Genomic DNA, 15,891 nt, shown 5'->3' on the forward strand with positions numbered 1-15,891 from the left:
TCAAATGTCACCGACTGAGATTATATCCAATATTCTGAACAATTGATGCAAAAAAATGTCTCTGCAAATATTTCCTGTCACTTACAATCTTTTCCTCTTTGTTCTCTATCCTTTTCCCAACACATCACATCCTCTTTTGTTTGTTGATTTTCTTAAATCCATCTGCCAACGTTCCTATATTCCATTGTTTCCCTTTGTATCATCTTTGTTCCACCCCCTCCTCCCTCTCTCTCTCTATTTCCAGGCTGGAGACTCTCAGCAGTCTCCAGGGGCGAGCGAGCCTCGAGCAGAGCCCGAGAGCTCGGAGTCGGACAGTCCTCAGGTCGGTAGCTAGATAGCGGCAGGTCAGGGTAGGTATCTGTCCTCTTTTCTCTCTCTCTTCTGCGTGTCGGCCCACTTCGACCGTGACGTGACGTGATGTCAGCACGCCTTCACCTGTCACCACCATTACATAGACCCAAACATCGTGGCCATGTGGTGCTCTTTCTTTCTTTACTTTATCTTTCTCTTGAACTGTCTAAGGCTGCGTTCACACAGCGTTTGGTATTGACAACTATATTTACTAACAAATTGTGACATCGAATTGTACTGTGTACAGTCACTCTCTGGTTACAAAATATGGTTGTCACTCTTTATAAAAAGCTTTAAACTAGACTGGCAGGACTGGTATTCTGCCGATGTGTGATCATAGCCTTATATCTCTCACTATATTTCTTGCTCTCATACTGTTTCTCATCTCGCCGCCCCTGCCTGCTGCTACGATCAGTCTTATGATGGTACAGTATGCTATGCTCCTCATGGGAATACGATTTATATGCTTTTGTAGTGTTGTTTTTGACAGAATGTGAGTGAATGTGTGTGTATGTGTCCCTTTAATCCCACAATGCTTCCTGAGGTGTGTAAGTACCTGCGTTTTTAAACGTCTTATATATTTTTAAACAACAGCGTTGCATGGCATATCATGAACATCGTGAACGCTCCACATCAAAGTATCTGTGTTGTGCTACTTCATCATATAAAAAAATTAGGTCATGAATGTTTTACATTTTCATTCGCTGCACGACGACACACTGAAATAATATGAACTCAACTGAAATACAAGTTTTTTCAGGGAAAATTGATTCTTGCTTGTATTTGATGGCTGCCTTTGCCACTAAATGTATGTGCTGGTGCTTTAAACATGGAGGTGGCACATTTGGAAAGATTGTCTGCGCTTTTGTTAGGTGACTCAACAAACCAGACACACCCATTGGTTTCGCTTCAAAAAGAAACTCCCTTCTTGTTCTGTTGACATGACTGGATTTATATGACCAGGGTCTGAAATAAACACAGATGCAAATAAAACATTTTGATGATTAAACAAGTTAGGCCAGTATTGGAAATTGCAATGAAAATATGAATTACATACTGTCATAAAAAGGTACAAAAACTGTCACACTGGGAATTGGTACCCTTCAAAAAGGTCTATTTAGGTACTAAGGGCAGACTCGTATCATACCTGACCCAACCAAACCGTGCCCAAGTGGATTGTCCCCCTCCCTACTTCCCCGAAAAGCATGCACTCACACTTTACTTTGAGCGATTCGTGCCCGGGCACACTTCCGTCATTGTTTTGAAGAAATCAGGAAGTAAATTGCTCCCTTAACACTGGAACCCATCGTAAGTCTGTTTTTTATTCGGAATCGTTTGGGGCGCAATGACAACTTGCCCTCTCACATATCATATTGCTTAGTTGATCTGTCGCATGTGCAGCTCAAATATTCACGTAACCCTGTTGCACACATCAAGGGTTTTCACGAAGGGAGATGAAGGTGAGTGGTCGCGCAACTGACGTCTCTCCTTTTGAACCGTGCGAAAAACGATCACACTGCACTTTCAGCACCTGAGCCCAAGTGAACCGCGCTCGAGTCCATCTCTGCAAGCCGACCAGGGCACGATTAACCAAACCGGGCAGAGCCATAGCACTAGTCAAACGAACCAAGTTTTGGGTGTCAAACGTGCCCGGGCATGGTTTGGATAGTGTGAGTGCGCCTTAATACAACATACACCCTTAAAGATGCAATTTGTATTTATCCGGCCGCTAGATGGCGCCAGATCAAACAATAACAATGATGTTGTTTACTGACGCTCTGAGGCAGCGTGGAATTATGGGATTTGTAGTCTTTAACTCAACCGCTGATGGCCATCAATCAGACGAGAACAAGAAATCACGTTGACTTATAAGGTAATCAAGTCTTATAAATGTTGTGTTTGATGACATCGTTTATTTCATTATGTAAGTTTATATGTGATGTTCAAAACAAAATTGTTAGTCATAGATATTACAGTATTAGTCCAAATTCGATGGTTAACACAGCACAGAATTAAGTTTTCAACTAACAATCTACAATGATTTTTCACATAATGTATTGACAGTATAAATCTTATTGTGAAGTGTCTTAAAATTACCATTTATATTGCTGTACAATACCTTTTGATGTGCATATCGTCCGCGGGAAGATGCGCTGATTACAATCTACACACTAATGTTGTGATCAATATAAAAGCATACGTTTTTTTAAGGGTTACGAATCAAAACCACTCACCCATCGCGTAAAACACAAGCAGGATCAGAATCTCGGTCTAGTTAAATGTTGTCGTGAAGCTCTCTCCATCCAGTTAATGCAACAACAAATTGATCCTCTCTCGTTTTGTTCCAAACTCTTCTTGGGTCGTTTGGTTGGCCCGTACGCTTATGGGAGCTGACACAACAAGCGGCAGACGGTAAAGGGTTATCCATAAGTTCATAAGCAAGCACGTAGCCCGACAGGCGCTGTCGCATAGTTCCGCATTTGTCCACGACACAGGCTGCGTCCGAAAACTCAAGGCATTGACTCGTTGCCTCGCTGCCTCATGAGGAAATGACTTTGGACTCGGAGGCCTGAAGGCAGCTCAGAGAAAGGCTTTCCGACGCACTTCAAAGGCAGCGTGTTTGAAATATAAACAGAGAGCGCCTTTGTGATAACTAATCACATATTTGAAAACTACAATACTAATTTATCGCTAGAAATGCAATTAGAATGTGTAAAAAGTGAAAATATAAGTTTATTTACACTAAATTTGTGCTCCAGTCGCTTCCTTGGCCGCCATTTTATTTTTTCGAACTCGACCACTGTTGTCATGTGGTTTACGTCAGTAAAGGCGGTGACAAAGGGTCACATGGATATTAATGTCATTGACAGGAGACTGCACTGCCCCGTAACAATGTTTTAAATGGAAATTTCCTCACGATTTACAAGTAGTTGAAAACATTACAGATATTGATAGTAATCAGCTGGACAAAATATATAACACTGGCCTAGTGGTTTTTGGACATTTTACTGCAAATATATTACAAATTGCACCTTTAAGTGACAGCTTTTGTACCTTTTTGTGAGTGTGATGTAGGTGACATGTTTATTGTGATTTAAAAATAATAATAATAATAATAACAAAGCAAACATGCCCCCAGAATTCATAATGCATCTTGACGTTTTATAACAGGTCCCTGTATACATCCTAGTTCTTGCACTTGTAGCATGAAACAAAGTTGCACCTCAAATTCATTTTAGGTTTTAGACGTGTGTTCGATTTAGGCTTTAGACAAAATGGTTTTGTTGTGGTTGAGGGAACAAAAGTCATCAGTCTGTGGTACCTTTCGGGAGACATGAGCTCATCAGGATGAATCATTAATAAAGGGCTCTTTGAGCCAGAAACCTGTTTCTCTGACTTTAGGAAGACTGATGTATCAGTCTCATCTGTATCAGGCTAATGATGAATGAACCTCTGATCCCCACACTCTTAGAACAAAGGTACAAAAGCTGTCACTGGGATGGGACCTTTTAAAAAGGTCCTAATATGTGTCTCTTAGGTATTTGTACTTACAACCCATTCTCATGAAAAGTCATGCAATACATACGCCAATTTTGCGTGCATATGATACACGCCAGTCCTTCCTATTCACTTATACGGCACTTGTTTATTTTTGTTTATTGGTTTCAAATTTTTTCTGTTTTTTGAACCATTGTCACTTGGGTTTGGGGTTAGATTTGGGATTTGCTTTAGGATGTCATTTAATATATAATTTTCTCTTCATGTTTTGTCGATTTTTTCTTCATGTTTTGTCTATTTTTAAACCATGGTCGTTTGGAGTTGAGTTAGAATTAGGGTTTAGTTAGGATGTCATTTTATTAAACAAAACCCCAAACAAAACTTGCTCTAACCCCAAATCCAAGCGTCAATGGTTTAGAGAGAACTGAGGGGGGGAGAAACCAATAAATAAAACGACACAAAAAGATGCATCGTGTGGGTAAACGGGAAGGACTGACGTATGTATTGCACGATTTAAACTGCAGGCTATTTATATGCATTTCAATAAGCTGGTAGGACTTATGAGGTACCAGTCTGTACCTCTAAGCTTACAATGTGTACCTTTGAGGTATCAATATGCACCTTTTAGGTACAAAAGGGACAACTCTTGTACCTTTATTTCTGAGAGTGCACTTAAAATATTCAGAAACCCACATACTTTACATTCCCTGATTGCAATAAGCTCCGCCCCAGAGCCGATTGCTATCAGGGTTGCCTATAAACACACAGACAGTACACCAGATAAATCTGTCTATTATTAGTACATTAAGGTCAACTATATTTTAGACTTTAACATTATGCGTTAAGAATATGAAACATTAGTTTACCACCAAGTTATCTCTTAACGTCAAAATGGGATTGATAGTGCAACCCTACCTCGGGGCGGTTCGTGATATAGTCACAAAATATTTGATTTATTTATTCATGTTCATGGACCTGATTTCTCTCTTTTTTGTGTGTGTGTATGTGTCATTTAGCATGAATGTCTTTTTTGTGTCATTCAGCACAGATTTCTATATATTGTTTTTCAAGTCGCAGAGCATTCTTTTTACATTTTATTTCTATTTTTAAACCATTGTCGCTTGGGGTTGGGGTTAGGATGTTATGTTATGTACTGGTTTCTACATTTTTTTCTTCTGATTTTTTAACTAATGTCCCTTGGGGTTGGAGTTAGAGTTGGGGTTTGTATGTCAGAAATGTAACAGAAAGTCGTTCTAGCCCCAACCCCAAGCGACAAGGGTAAATATTATAAAAAATTGAGAAACAAATACGTTAAATGACACGAAAAAGAAAGTCATGCTCGGGGACACGAAAAACAATATATAGAAATTTATATATATAGAGTGACACAAGAAAGAAATTCGTGCTCAATGACACGAAAGAGGAAAACTGTGTCTATGAACACAAATTAATAAATCAAATATTTTCTGACTATAACACAAAATGCCTTAAGATTGGGTTGGATATTGACAAACTCATTTCATGGAGATCATACAATAGGGTACAGTAGCAAAAATTTTCAAGATCTGTGTCTTGTATCTAAAATGAGAAGATTGAATGAATATGGTTGATTTGTCCTCCACATGGTCTAAGTCTGATGTTTACAGTACATTTACACTTTTGGCAGAAGGTTTTATCCAAAGTGACTTACTGTACAGTGCATTTAAGCTATACACTTTTTGTAAGTACAGGTATGTGTGTTTCCTGGAAATCGAACCCATGACCTTGTTGTTTTAAGTTAGTCATGTTGGACCAGCACAAACTACTAGTTTATAAATGAGTTTATACCCACCTACAGTATGCCAGTTTTTTTAAATTGCTGACTGCTCATTGAACCAATGAGATAATGGATCAATTAAGATATCTATATACAGTGCCCTCCACAATTGTTGGCACCCCTGTTTGATGTGTGGTCGTGGACTTCTAAAAATTCTCCTTTTTATTTAAACAACATAGAACCTTAATGCAAAAAAAGACAAAAATCCAACCTTTGATTTAAGTACATTACTTTGGTGGTAAAGAATTTACACGTTTAGAAAAAAAAAACTTGAAATCATGCGTTCCACAATTATTGGCACCCCTGATATTAATACTTTGTACAACCCCCTTTTGCCAACACGACAGCACTAAATCTCCTCCTATAACATTCCTCCAGATTGGAGAACATAGAGAGAGGGATCTTTGACCATTCTTCTTTGCACAATTTTTCTAGATCATCCAGTGTCCTGGGTCCTCTCTTCTTTAGCTCGCCCCACAGGTTTTCGATTGGGTTGAGGTCTGGTGACTGAGATGGCCATGGGAGGACCTTTAGTTTGTGACTGCTGAACCATTTTTGTGTAGATTTTGCCACATATTTTGGATCATTATCCTGCTGAAAGCCCCAATGACGACCCATCTTCAGCTTTCTGGCAGAGGCCCTCTGGTTTTTTATTTAAAATGTCCTGGTAGTTCAAAGCATTCATAATGCCATGCACCCTAACAAGGTTCTGAGGGCCTTTGAAAGAGCATCACAGATCCTCCACCATACTTCACCTTCATAAGGTGCTTTTCGGCATACTCATCTTTTGTTTTACGCCAGACCCACTTAGAGTGTTTGTTGCCAAAAAGCTTAATCTTAGTCTCATCTGACCAAAGCACATGATCCCAGTTGAAGTTCCAGTACCGCTTAGCAAACTCCAGATGTTTACGTTTGTGAGAAAAGGCTTTTTCCGTGCATGCCTCCCAAACAGCTTGTTGGCATGTATAGAGGTTCTGATAATTGTTATGGAGACTTTGTAACCCCAAGATGCCACTCTTTGATGCAATTCTGTGACAGTAAGCTTAGGAAAATGTTTTACTTCTCTAACCATCCTCCTCACTGTGCGTTGTGGCAAGATAAACTTGGGACCTCTTCCAGCCTTGTTTGTCACTGTTCCAGTTGTTTTAAACTTCTTAATGATTCCTCTGACTGTAAATACGGGCAAGTTAATTCTTGTAGCCATTGCCTGACTTATGAAGGTCGACACACATCTGCCTTACTTGAATGGTGTGTTCTATTGTCTTTGCCATGATGACAAATGGGTAAGAGAATTAGACCTCTTTGTCACGTCATATTTATACTCCAGGGAAACAGGAAGTCATGAATTACTAATTAAAACTTCCTAGATACCCTGACCAACTTTAGCAACTACAGAAAAATATATTTAAAACTTTTTTAAAATTATTTTTCATAAGAATTGTTAGGGCTGCCAATAATTGTGGAACAGGTAATTTTATAATATATATATATTTTTTTTCCTAATTCGTGGACTTTTTAAAAATTATTATCAACTTGTGCTAAAGGGTATATTTTTCAAAATTTTTCTGTTAGAGATTATGCTTCTGCAAAAAAAGAAAGAATTACTTTGATCGCTTTTAACACATCTTAAACAGGGGTGCCAATAATTGTGGACGGCACTGTATAATCCACTTCTATTATATTCCACCTGGGTCCAAAATAATTTTAGGATAAATGTGACTCAGGATCAGAAAACCAGCCATAAGGGTACATTTAAAAAAAATGAGATTAATACATCATCTGAAAGCTAATAATAAATAAGCTTTCCTTTAATGTACAGTGTAAGATTTATTAGGATAGTACAATATTTGGCTGAGATACAGCTTTTTGAAAATCTGGAATTTGTAGAAAAATAAAAACATTAGCAACTGCATTTACTCATAAATATATGAAGAGTTTTGAGCAAAACGAGATAACCACCATTTTTTTAATTGTTCAGAAATCTCGTTTTTTGGTTGTGCATTCCAATTAATTTCAATTCAACTGCAGTTGGTTTGTTTTGATTTAAACCTTCATAACTTAAAAAATACAGCTAAGTAGCACCATAAAACAAAATAATAACATGATGATAACATAATAATAAACATGTTTTGACAAAAATGTTAAAAAATGGATTTATCTCGTTTTGCAAAGAAACTCTTAATATTTTTTTTATTTACGATAGGAAATGTTCAAAATTTCTATAAAGAAAATGCTCTCTGGCCAGTATTTTTTATTTTTATTTTTTGCTACAAATATACTTGTGCTAAGACTAGTTTTGTGGTCCAGTGTCACAAATATTTAAGACAAAAGCTACGACTTAACTCAGAAATAACTTCATTACATTTTTTAAGCTATGAAGGAGCAAACAAAAACATTGCTCTTGGTTTCCTTCACCTACATCATTCATTTCTTTCTACATCTAACACCTCCTCCCACGCTTCTTTTCCGACTTTTTTCAATTCCATTAATTTCGTCTTCTGACTCTTTTCCTCATTCACCTCGTGCTCTCTGAAACACTTATCCTGTCATCTCTCGCCCATGCGTCCATATGAGCTCCTGTAGTGGGTGGAAGGCTCTGTAAGTGACTGATAATTGCTGTGTGTATTTTGATTCAGAGCTACTGGTTTCTGCGGGGTTCCCGTCTGGACAGGGACTGACTGACATCTCTATTGTTCCTTATCTAAGTTTCTCGCAGGTCACGTTCCTTATACTGCACCTTTGAAAAAGGATATTTTAAAGTGTGCTAAAACATTGCAAAGGTCACAGGTGATTGATCCCCAGGGAACACAGATACTGATAACAAAAACGCACTGTAAGTCGATTTGGATGAAAGCGAGCGTTTATGAGAAGAACTCACAGGTTGTTAGGTAGACATGGGTAGTATTGATGTATGACTTACTGACACGGCTTGTTGTGAGGTACATGTGGTTCAAAAACACTGAAATTAGAGGAAGACATACAGTATGAATACTTCTGATATGTTTGGTCACTCTTGCAGTAATTTATCCCTGGCTGAGCTGCTTAGCTCTAAAGCTTTGGGGTCATGAAAACAAAATTGTGACTGCATTGTTTGTCTTAGACCTCTGTTGCCACCTGGTGTTGATAGGTGGGAATTACAGAATGTGTGTTTTATATGCTTGTTGATAGAATGCTAACATATTACAAAAAAAACAAAAATGGTACCAAGCTGTCACTGGGACCGTACTGGGGTGACCATACGTGCCATTTTCCCTGGACGCGTCCTGGCCGGGATTTCGGGTGTGTCCTCCGGAGGTTGCATTTGTCAACCGTCATCGAAGTACTCACATTTTAGTTAAAAGCATTATAAAATTAAGATTTATTTCTCTTAAAACATACAATCATTGTAGTGTTATTCTTACCTTGAAATGTAACGGTTGTTTTTCGGAAATAGAACTTGAAACTTTGATGAAGTACACGGTCCACCAATGCGCCTCCCAGGGACGCACCCGAAGTCCTGGCCGGGACGTGTCCATGAGGAGTGGCAATTATGGTCACCCTAGGCAGTGGCCTTTAAAAAGGTCCTAATATGTATCATTTAGGTGCAGATATATAAATTTGGTACCCGTATGTACCATTTTAATATGAACTCTTTAGGTGCAAAAGTGTACTTTTTAAAAGGGTGCTGCCCTGGACTATTTTTGACCATTTTTATGACATTGTAGCCATATTTCAAAGAAACTACTTTATTTATTTGTTTTAGTCATATCTGTAGTGCATTGGTTTCCTGACATATGGTTCACAGTTTCAAATCTGTTTCCCAGTTTCCTTCTCAAAAAAGCTGGAAGGTCTTTCATGTTTCTTGCCTTTAGACAGAAGGTGGCACACGCACATCAGTTTCTCATTCGCAGCTGACTCTAAGTATATTTATGTTGATGTTAAAGTAACCCTTTCTTGTTTATTTTCAGGGGAAGGACCCTCTTTACGCCCGGATCAATAAGGGGAAAAAGTGAAGGATCATGGGAACTCTGCACAGACGTGACCGGCGCTGGGGGGAGCAGGAGACCAAAACACTGGAGTTCAACTCTCTGCCCTGTGCGTGAATGTGTGTGAGCAAATGCATATATTGGTGTGTGTGAGTGTGTGTGTGTGTGTGTGTAAGCATGTGCACAGGTGTGAGATTGTACGTGTGTGTGTGTTTGTTTGTATAAGCGTGGTCTTCAGGGCTCAGCTGTGACCGGTCACTCCAGCCTCACTGGTCCTCTTCTCCAAGCAGCATCTCTCAATGCAGCAAGGCCCGACCCAGCCTTCACAAAGCCCTCTCCAGAGCAAACTGTTTTCACCCTCCTGCAAGAAATGAGAAAGACAGACTTTCTCTTAATCTCTCTGTTCGTTTCTCACTGTGTTACCTGCACACCGACTGAAAGTGGGGCATCGGCCAACTCCTCATAGCCTTATGAATCCTTATTCGTTTCTTTTTGCCCAACTTCCCTCATAGACTCTGTATTGAGACCACATGACAAGGAACTCGTGAGAGTTAACACACTCGTGCACCACGTCACAATCGGACACGCCACCTCTCCCCAAGCAGAGTAATCGACCACAGAGTAATCCGTGTGGATCCATCTGTGAATTATGCGATCCATCCATCTGGGTTTGTTTGGTTAGCCCTCTCCCACATATTTGAGATTCTGCTGCTAGAAAGCTATGCAGAAATAAAAAACAGCAAACTTTCTATCTCTGCGGACCCTTCCGATGGAGAACAGACACGAGACTTTTGCCAAATCTGATTCGCTGGAGCAGATGAATCCGATGGGGGATCCCCGAGCGTACGGACATTGCAAAAATGAACTGAATCCGTGATTGAACTGTTCCTTCTCTATAGCTTTTGTACAATACTAATAAGAAAAAACGTGACATTGAAATGGAATTTTTATTTTATAAGTCAGTGAAGCCCTTGAAGTCAACTTTAGATGTGTTTTAGGGTTAAACATGGCTTGAAAATCCGATTGTTGGTTTGCCAAACTCATTTTGTAAATAATAATAATTATTATTATTATTGATGACAATGACAAATAATACCGATGATAATAACAACAACAACAGTGTTCATTCCATCCTGTGGACTTTTGTGCCATAAAATAGGCCGGCCTTATAGTGATGCAAACTCCTCATTAAACGCAAGCAATATTAACGTCGTGTCTCATACTCCCAAGTGGTTTACATTGGTGTCGAAGTCATGTTGTCTTTTTTATTTTTTGCAGGATATGGACACTTGATTTCTCGAGCTTGAAACAAGCCCGAGAGACTGTTATGTTTTTAATAACGGGTCCAGACTGACAGTGTCATATATGTATGCCGTCTGGTCCTCAGTTTCTCATCTGGTTTGTTGTCAAGAGACAGCCGATAACTGTGGTATAAGAGTTTAACTGGAGCTTCTTAAAACTTTTGTGTTAAAGCAGCAATTACAAAGATACAGTACACATTCATGCAAATGCACTTCAACACATACATTCCAATAAGTCTTAAAGGGATAGTTCACCCAAAAATTAAAATGATGTCATCGTTTACTCACTCTCATGTTGTGGCAGACAGGTATGCATTTCTTTGTTCTGATGAACACAGATGAAGATATTTTGAGGAATGTTTGTAACCAAACCCCTTTATCTTACTTTGGAAGTGAATGGGGCTTCTGATCGGTTTGGTTACAAACATTCCACAAATATCTTCCTTCCTTCATGTGTTCATCGGAGCATGGGGGTGCGTACAGGTCTGTGACGGGGTGGAAGTGGGTAAATGGTGACAGAATTTCCATTTTTGGGTCAACTATCCCTTTAAACATGAGACCCTATTTACTTGTTAAATACACATTCCTGGTTCATAATGGTTCATACCTCTGAGGTACTAATATGAACTTTGAAGCTGTACTTTTTTTAAAGGGTACTGCCCCCGTGACAGCTGGGGTACATATTATGACCAGTTTTTCCTGATAGGTTTCCTTCTATATTGGACGCTGAATATTTTTCACACTGAAATATGTCGCATTACAAAAGCAAAATCTGTTTCATGTCCATTTTAAGGCCCTTTAATCACAACTTTAAAAGTTGCATCAAAATATATCCGACCACCAATCAGAGAATATCATCAATATACTGACATTAGTTTTTATTACATCTGAAAACATTAGAGCTTTTCATTGTGATGAAAACTTCCTCCTATTTTATGGCAAAAGTCCCATTTTATTTTGAAAGCAGTTTTGAACCTAATCAGATTTTTTGCAATTAAGACGACGAGAGTTAAAATGATACGGAATGGGAATCCTTTCAATTTAAGTACATTTCTATTTTGACTTTACCTCAGCTAATGGTTTGGTAATGTAAAGGACACATTATTTTTATCTTGATGATAACAACATTATTCAGTGGATTTTTAGAGAGTTTTTCATTCATTTCTGTTGATTTACGTAACCCACCATGTAATACTGTTACCAATAAACACATCCCAAAATGTGTTCTGCCTCTCTGATTTAGCAACAAATATCTCTAAGTTGCAGTATTTTGGTAAGGTTTTCATTAACTTAAGTATATATGAAGAGTTTGGTTCCAATTAACGCAATAAATCCATTTTGACAAATTTCGGTAAAAACGTTTTTTCTATACCAAGAAAGTGACAAGATGAAAACCACTATTTTCTGTTACAAACTTTCACATAGCATCTTTAGGTTATAAAAACATAAAAAATTCAAATCCATAACTTGATTTTCAAAGATTTATTATAAAAACAAATTATTTTTTTCCACATAATGCAATAAATCCATGATGTTTTTTTTTCAAAATGCTATATTCAATCAATGTATAAATGTGCATTCATCTTTGCCATGATATATTCATTTAGTTGAACAGTGATATACACTGATAAAAAATAAACATTAATGTCATTAATTAAAACACTTACTTTGTTATATTAAGAACACTGTCATTGCAGCGGTTATACTTGACGTCGTTGCTTAGCATTTTTCACAGCGATCAGCTGTAAAATTTTTTGGTCCTGCTCGATTTTCGTTGACTTTGAGTAAAATAATGTAAAGTCATTCATAAGATCCCCTGGGGTCAATGTGTTAGCATGAGAAGCTTGATGCTGTCGGGAGATAAGCACCAGTCTCCCGAGTGCTTCGCGTAAATTATTAGATGTTGATGACAATCTTTTCTGTCACAGAAAACAACCACAGGTTTATCAATGCCATTAAAGTATTATTTTGTTTTGTTTGTTGATCACGAAGTACAAAGTAGATTAGGAAATCTAGGACTCCGTGTACTCAGCGCGCCGCCATGTTTGTTTACATTGCGTGAATGGTACGCTGTAATTTCTGGAATGGATTTATTGCGTTCTGTAAAAAAGGAGGAGTGGCGTTTATCGCATTTTGGGGGAAAAAGGGAGAAAAGATGACAGAATAACACGGCGGATATTGGATTTTGCGTAAAATTAATTATTTACTTTTAAATACTGACCTGATATAATACTGATTTTATATATATATTGTCATGTGTGTGGGGAGGACAGAACCCAAGACAGCTCTTGAACAAAAGACTTTTATTTTGTAATAAAAACACCCTTGAGGGGGTAAACAATGACAGTAATCAAACATAACATGGTAAGACATGACTCACACAACTGCATCATAAGACACAGAACAATCCGGCAAAAGACATCAGACACAATGACATTAAATAGGGGAGAACTAGACTAGGGAACGTGGACAGACAGGTAAAGGGGATAAACTAATACTGAATAATTATCAAGGAAACAAGAGGGGCAGGGTCAAGACTTACAACAGGAGAGGTACACAAAATATAAACACAGGCCACATGACTCTCCACAAAAAAACAAAACAACAGATAGGGCTGCCATGACCCTGTCATATGAAACACATAAGACATACAGGGCTGACAGGATCATGACATATATATATATATATATATATATATATATATATATATATATATATATATATATATATATATATATATATATATATATATATATATATATATTTCTTGAATTATCCTCGATATTTGCAAAACAGTAAGTGCATCTTTCAAAACAATTTGTACAAATAGTGAAACACCATGGATTACCTCCAGAAGCCAATGTCAAAATGCTTAGTTCATGTCTCAAAAGTAAATATCCAACCCAATATCACGCAAATACGTGACTATTTCATGTATGGACCAACGTGAAAATGTCACGTTTTGCCACGTTTGAACGTGAGCATGTCACGCTTTTCTGTTTGTGTCACTGTCACGTATTGGTTACTCAACTTTTTTGTCCTATTTTCAAACCATTGTCGCTTCGGTTTAGGGTTAGATTTGGTGCTTGCGTTATATGTCACTTTAAGTATTTGTCACTTTAAGTATTGGTTTATTAAAAAAAAAGATACAAGACTTATTCTTTTATATTTTCTTAACTTTAACCAATTGTCGCCTGACGTTGGGGTTAGAGTTTGTTTAGGTAAGGATGTCATTTTATGTAAATCTAACCCTAAACCGAAGCGACAATTGTAAGAAATTAGGACAAAAAAGTTGAGTAACCAATACGTGACAGTGACACAAACAGAAAAGCGTGACATGCTCACGTTCAAACGCGGCAAAACGTGACATTTTCACGTTGGTCCATACGTGAAATAGTCACATATTTGCGTGATATATCTGTGTCATTGAACGTCAGTGGCATCAGAATGACAAGTCATTGTGTACAGATAAGACAGTCAAATTACTTAGTCATGTTGTCAGTACAACAGTTTACTCAGGAGGGATGTTCTGATGGAAACTATGGCTAAAGTTTTCATGACAATTCTTGTAAATTGTAGGATACACCTTAGTGTATGTGGGAGTTAGACTGCAAGATACTTGGCAAGATTCACATTTATGCTTTTACTGTTTGTACTGTAATTTGTTGACAGACCATATCATTGCCATACAGAAAGAAAAAGACACTGCATAGCACAAAGAAAAAAAAACAAAAGTAGAAATGTGAACATAGGACAATCTCCTTAGGGAAAACTGTACATGCAGTGCTAGGAATTACAGTCTAGTCTTCCTACACCTCCTGACGTTCCTGTCTGTTAGAGAAAGTCAAAATTCACCTGGGAGCAATTTACCAATTCAGGACAGATTTGGAAAAAAGTCTAAAGAAATGTCTAGAACTGTATAGTAATAATATGCTTGACATATTATGACAACTTGTTCAACCATTTTGCATGTAAAGACTTGTGCTACAAATTATTGCCTAAATGTTGTGAGGGGTGAGACTATTCAACAAAGACCCATTTTAATACATTTTGATCAACATGACAAACAATTGATATATAGGAAACAGCAGAGAATTGAACATAATCATTTGCATGAATGTACCAAAGCATTTGCAACTTCTTCAAAGAAATGAGAAACTGCTTTTTGATGTGCACAAGTGACACAATGATGTGAGAATTGAACAAGTAGTTTTGAGAATTTAAATTCTGATCTGAGAAATGTACCAAAGCGACTGAGAAAAACTGTAATATAACATTGTAATATAAAAATGTAATATCAGTGCATCTCTAAAAATGTGTATGTCTTTACTAGTATAGGGTTAGGGTTTGGTTTAGGGTTATTTGCTTAATTATATACATTATTAACTGTAATTACTATAGTAAGTACATGTAACGTGTAACTAAGAGGCTGTAAAATTAATTAAGGGTTACCTTTAGTAAATTTATGTATGGCTCATATACAATATATGTATTTGTATCACCTACACACACTCAAAAAAAAAAAAAAAACATACAAAAGTTGTCCCTGGGATGGTACCTTTTAAATAGGTCCTAATAAGTACCATTTTGGTACAGATATGTACCTTATGTGCCTCATAGGAAGTAACGGCCAGTGACTTATTTTTTCGAGGGCGCTCAGTGCGAAGTTCGTCACAACATGTATGTAGCCCGTCATGTGTGTGGTTCCTTATTTCAAAATATGTGTTTTGCACATCGAGTGATCCTGTGTGCATCACGTGTCTTGTCAAAATAAGTGCCTGCTGCAGACGCGTCTAAAGGGTTTATGATTAAAGAGACGCTCGCGGTTGCCAGATACTCGCATAATCTCATGCGTAATCAGAGTTTAGTGTTAAGGGAGTGTCTTGCGTGTATTTTGTGAACGTGAGCGTCTCTTTTATCATAAACAGTTTTGACGCGTGTGCAGCAGGCACTTATTTTG

The 15,891-nt window shown here is 37.7% G+C and overlaps 1 protein-coding gene across 1 annotated transcript in view; it reads left to right on the forward strand.

Annotated features, from left to right (window-relative positions):
• Positions 1 to 12,156, forward strand: part of dab1a (DAB adaptor protein 1a) — a 521,576-nt gene extending 509,420 nt beyond the window's left edge. Inside the window, 3 exon segments of the mRNA XM_073855881.1 lie at positions 245 to 322; positions 9,613 to 9,649; positions 9,652 to 12,156. Of these exon segments, the coding sequence (XP_073711982.1) occupies positions 245 to 322; positions 9,613 to 9,649; positions 9,652 to 9,686 (150 nt within the window). The 3' untranslated portion in view covers positions 9,687 to 12,156.
• The last annotated feature ends 3,735 nt before the right edge of the window (positions 12,157 to 15,891 follow it).

This window comes from Misgurnus anguillicaudatus, chromosome 18 (genome assembly GCF_027580225.2).
Source record: "Misgurnus anguillicaudatus chromosome 18, ASM2758022v2, whole genome shotgun sequence".
In the NCBI taxonomy this organism is placed as follows: Eukaryota; Metazoa; Chordata; class Actinopteri; order Cypriniformes; family Cobitidae; genus Misgurnus; species Misgurnus anguillicaudatus.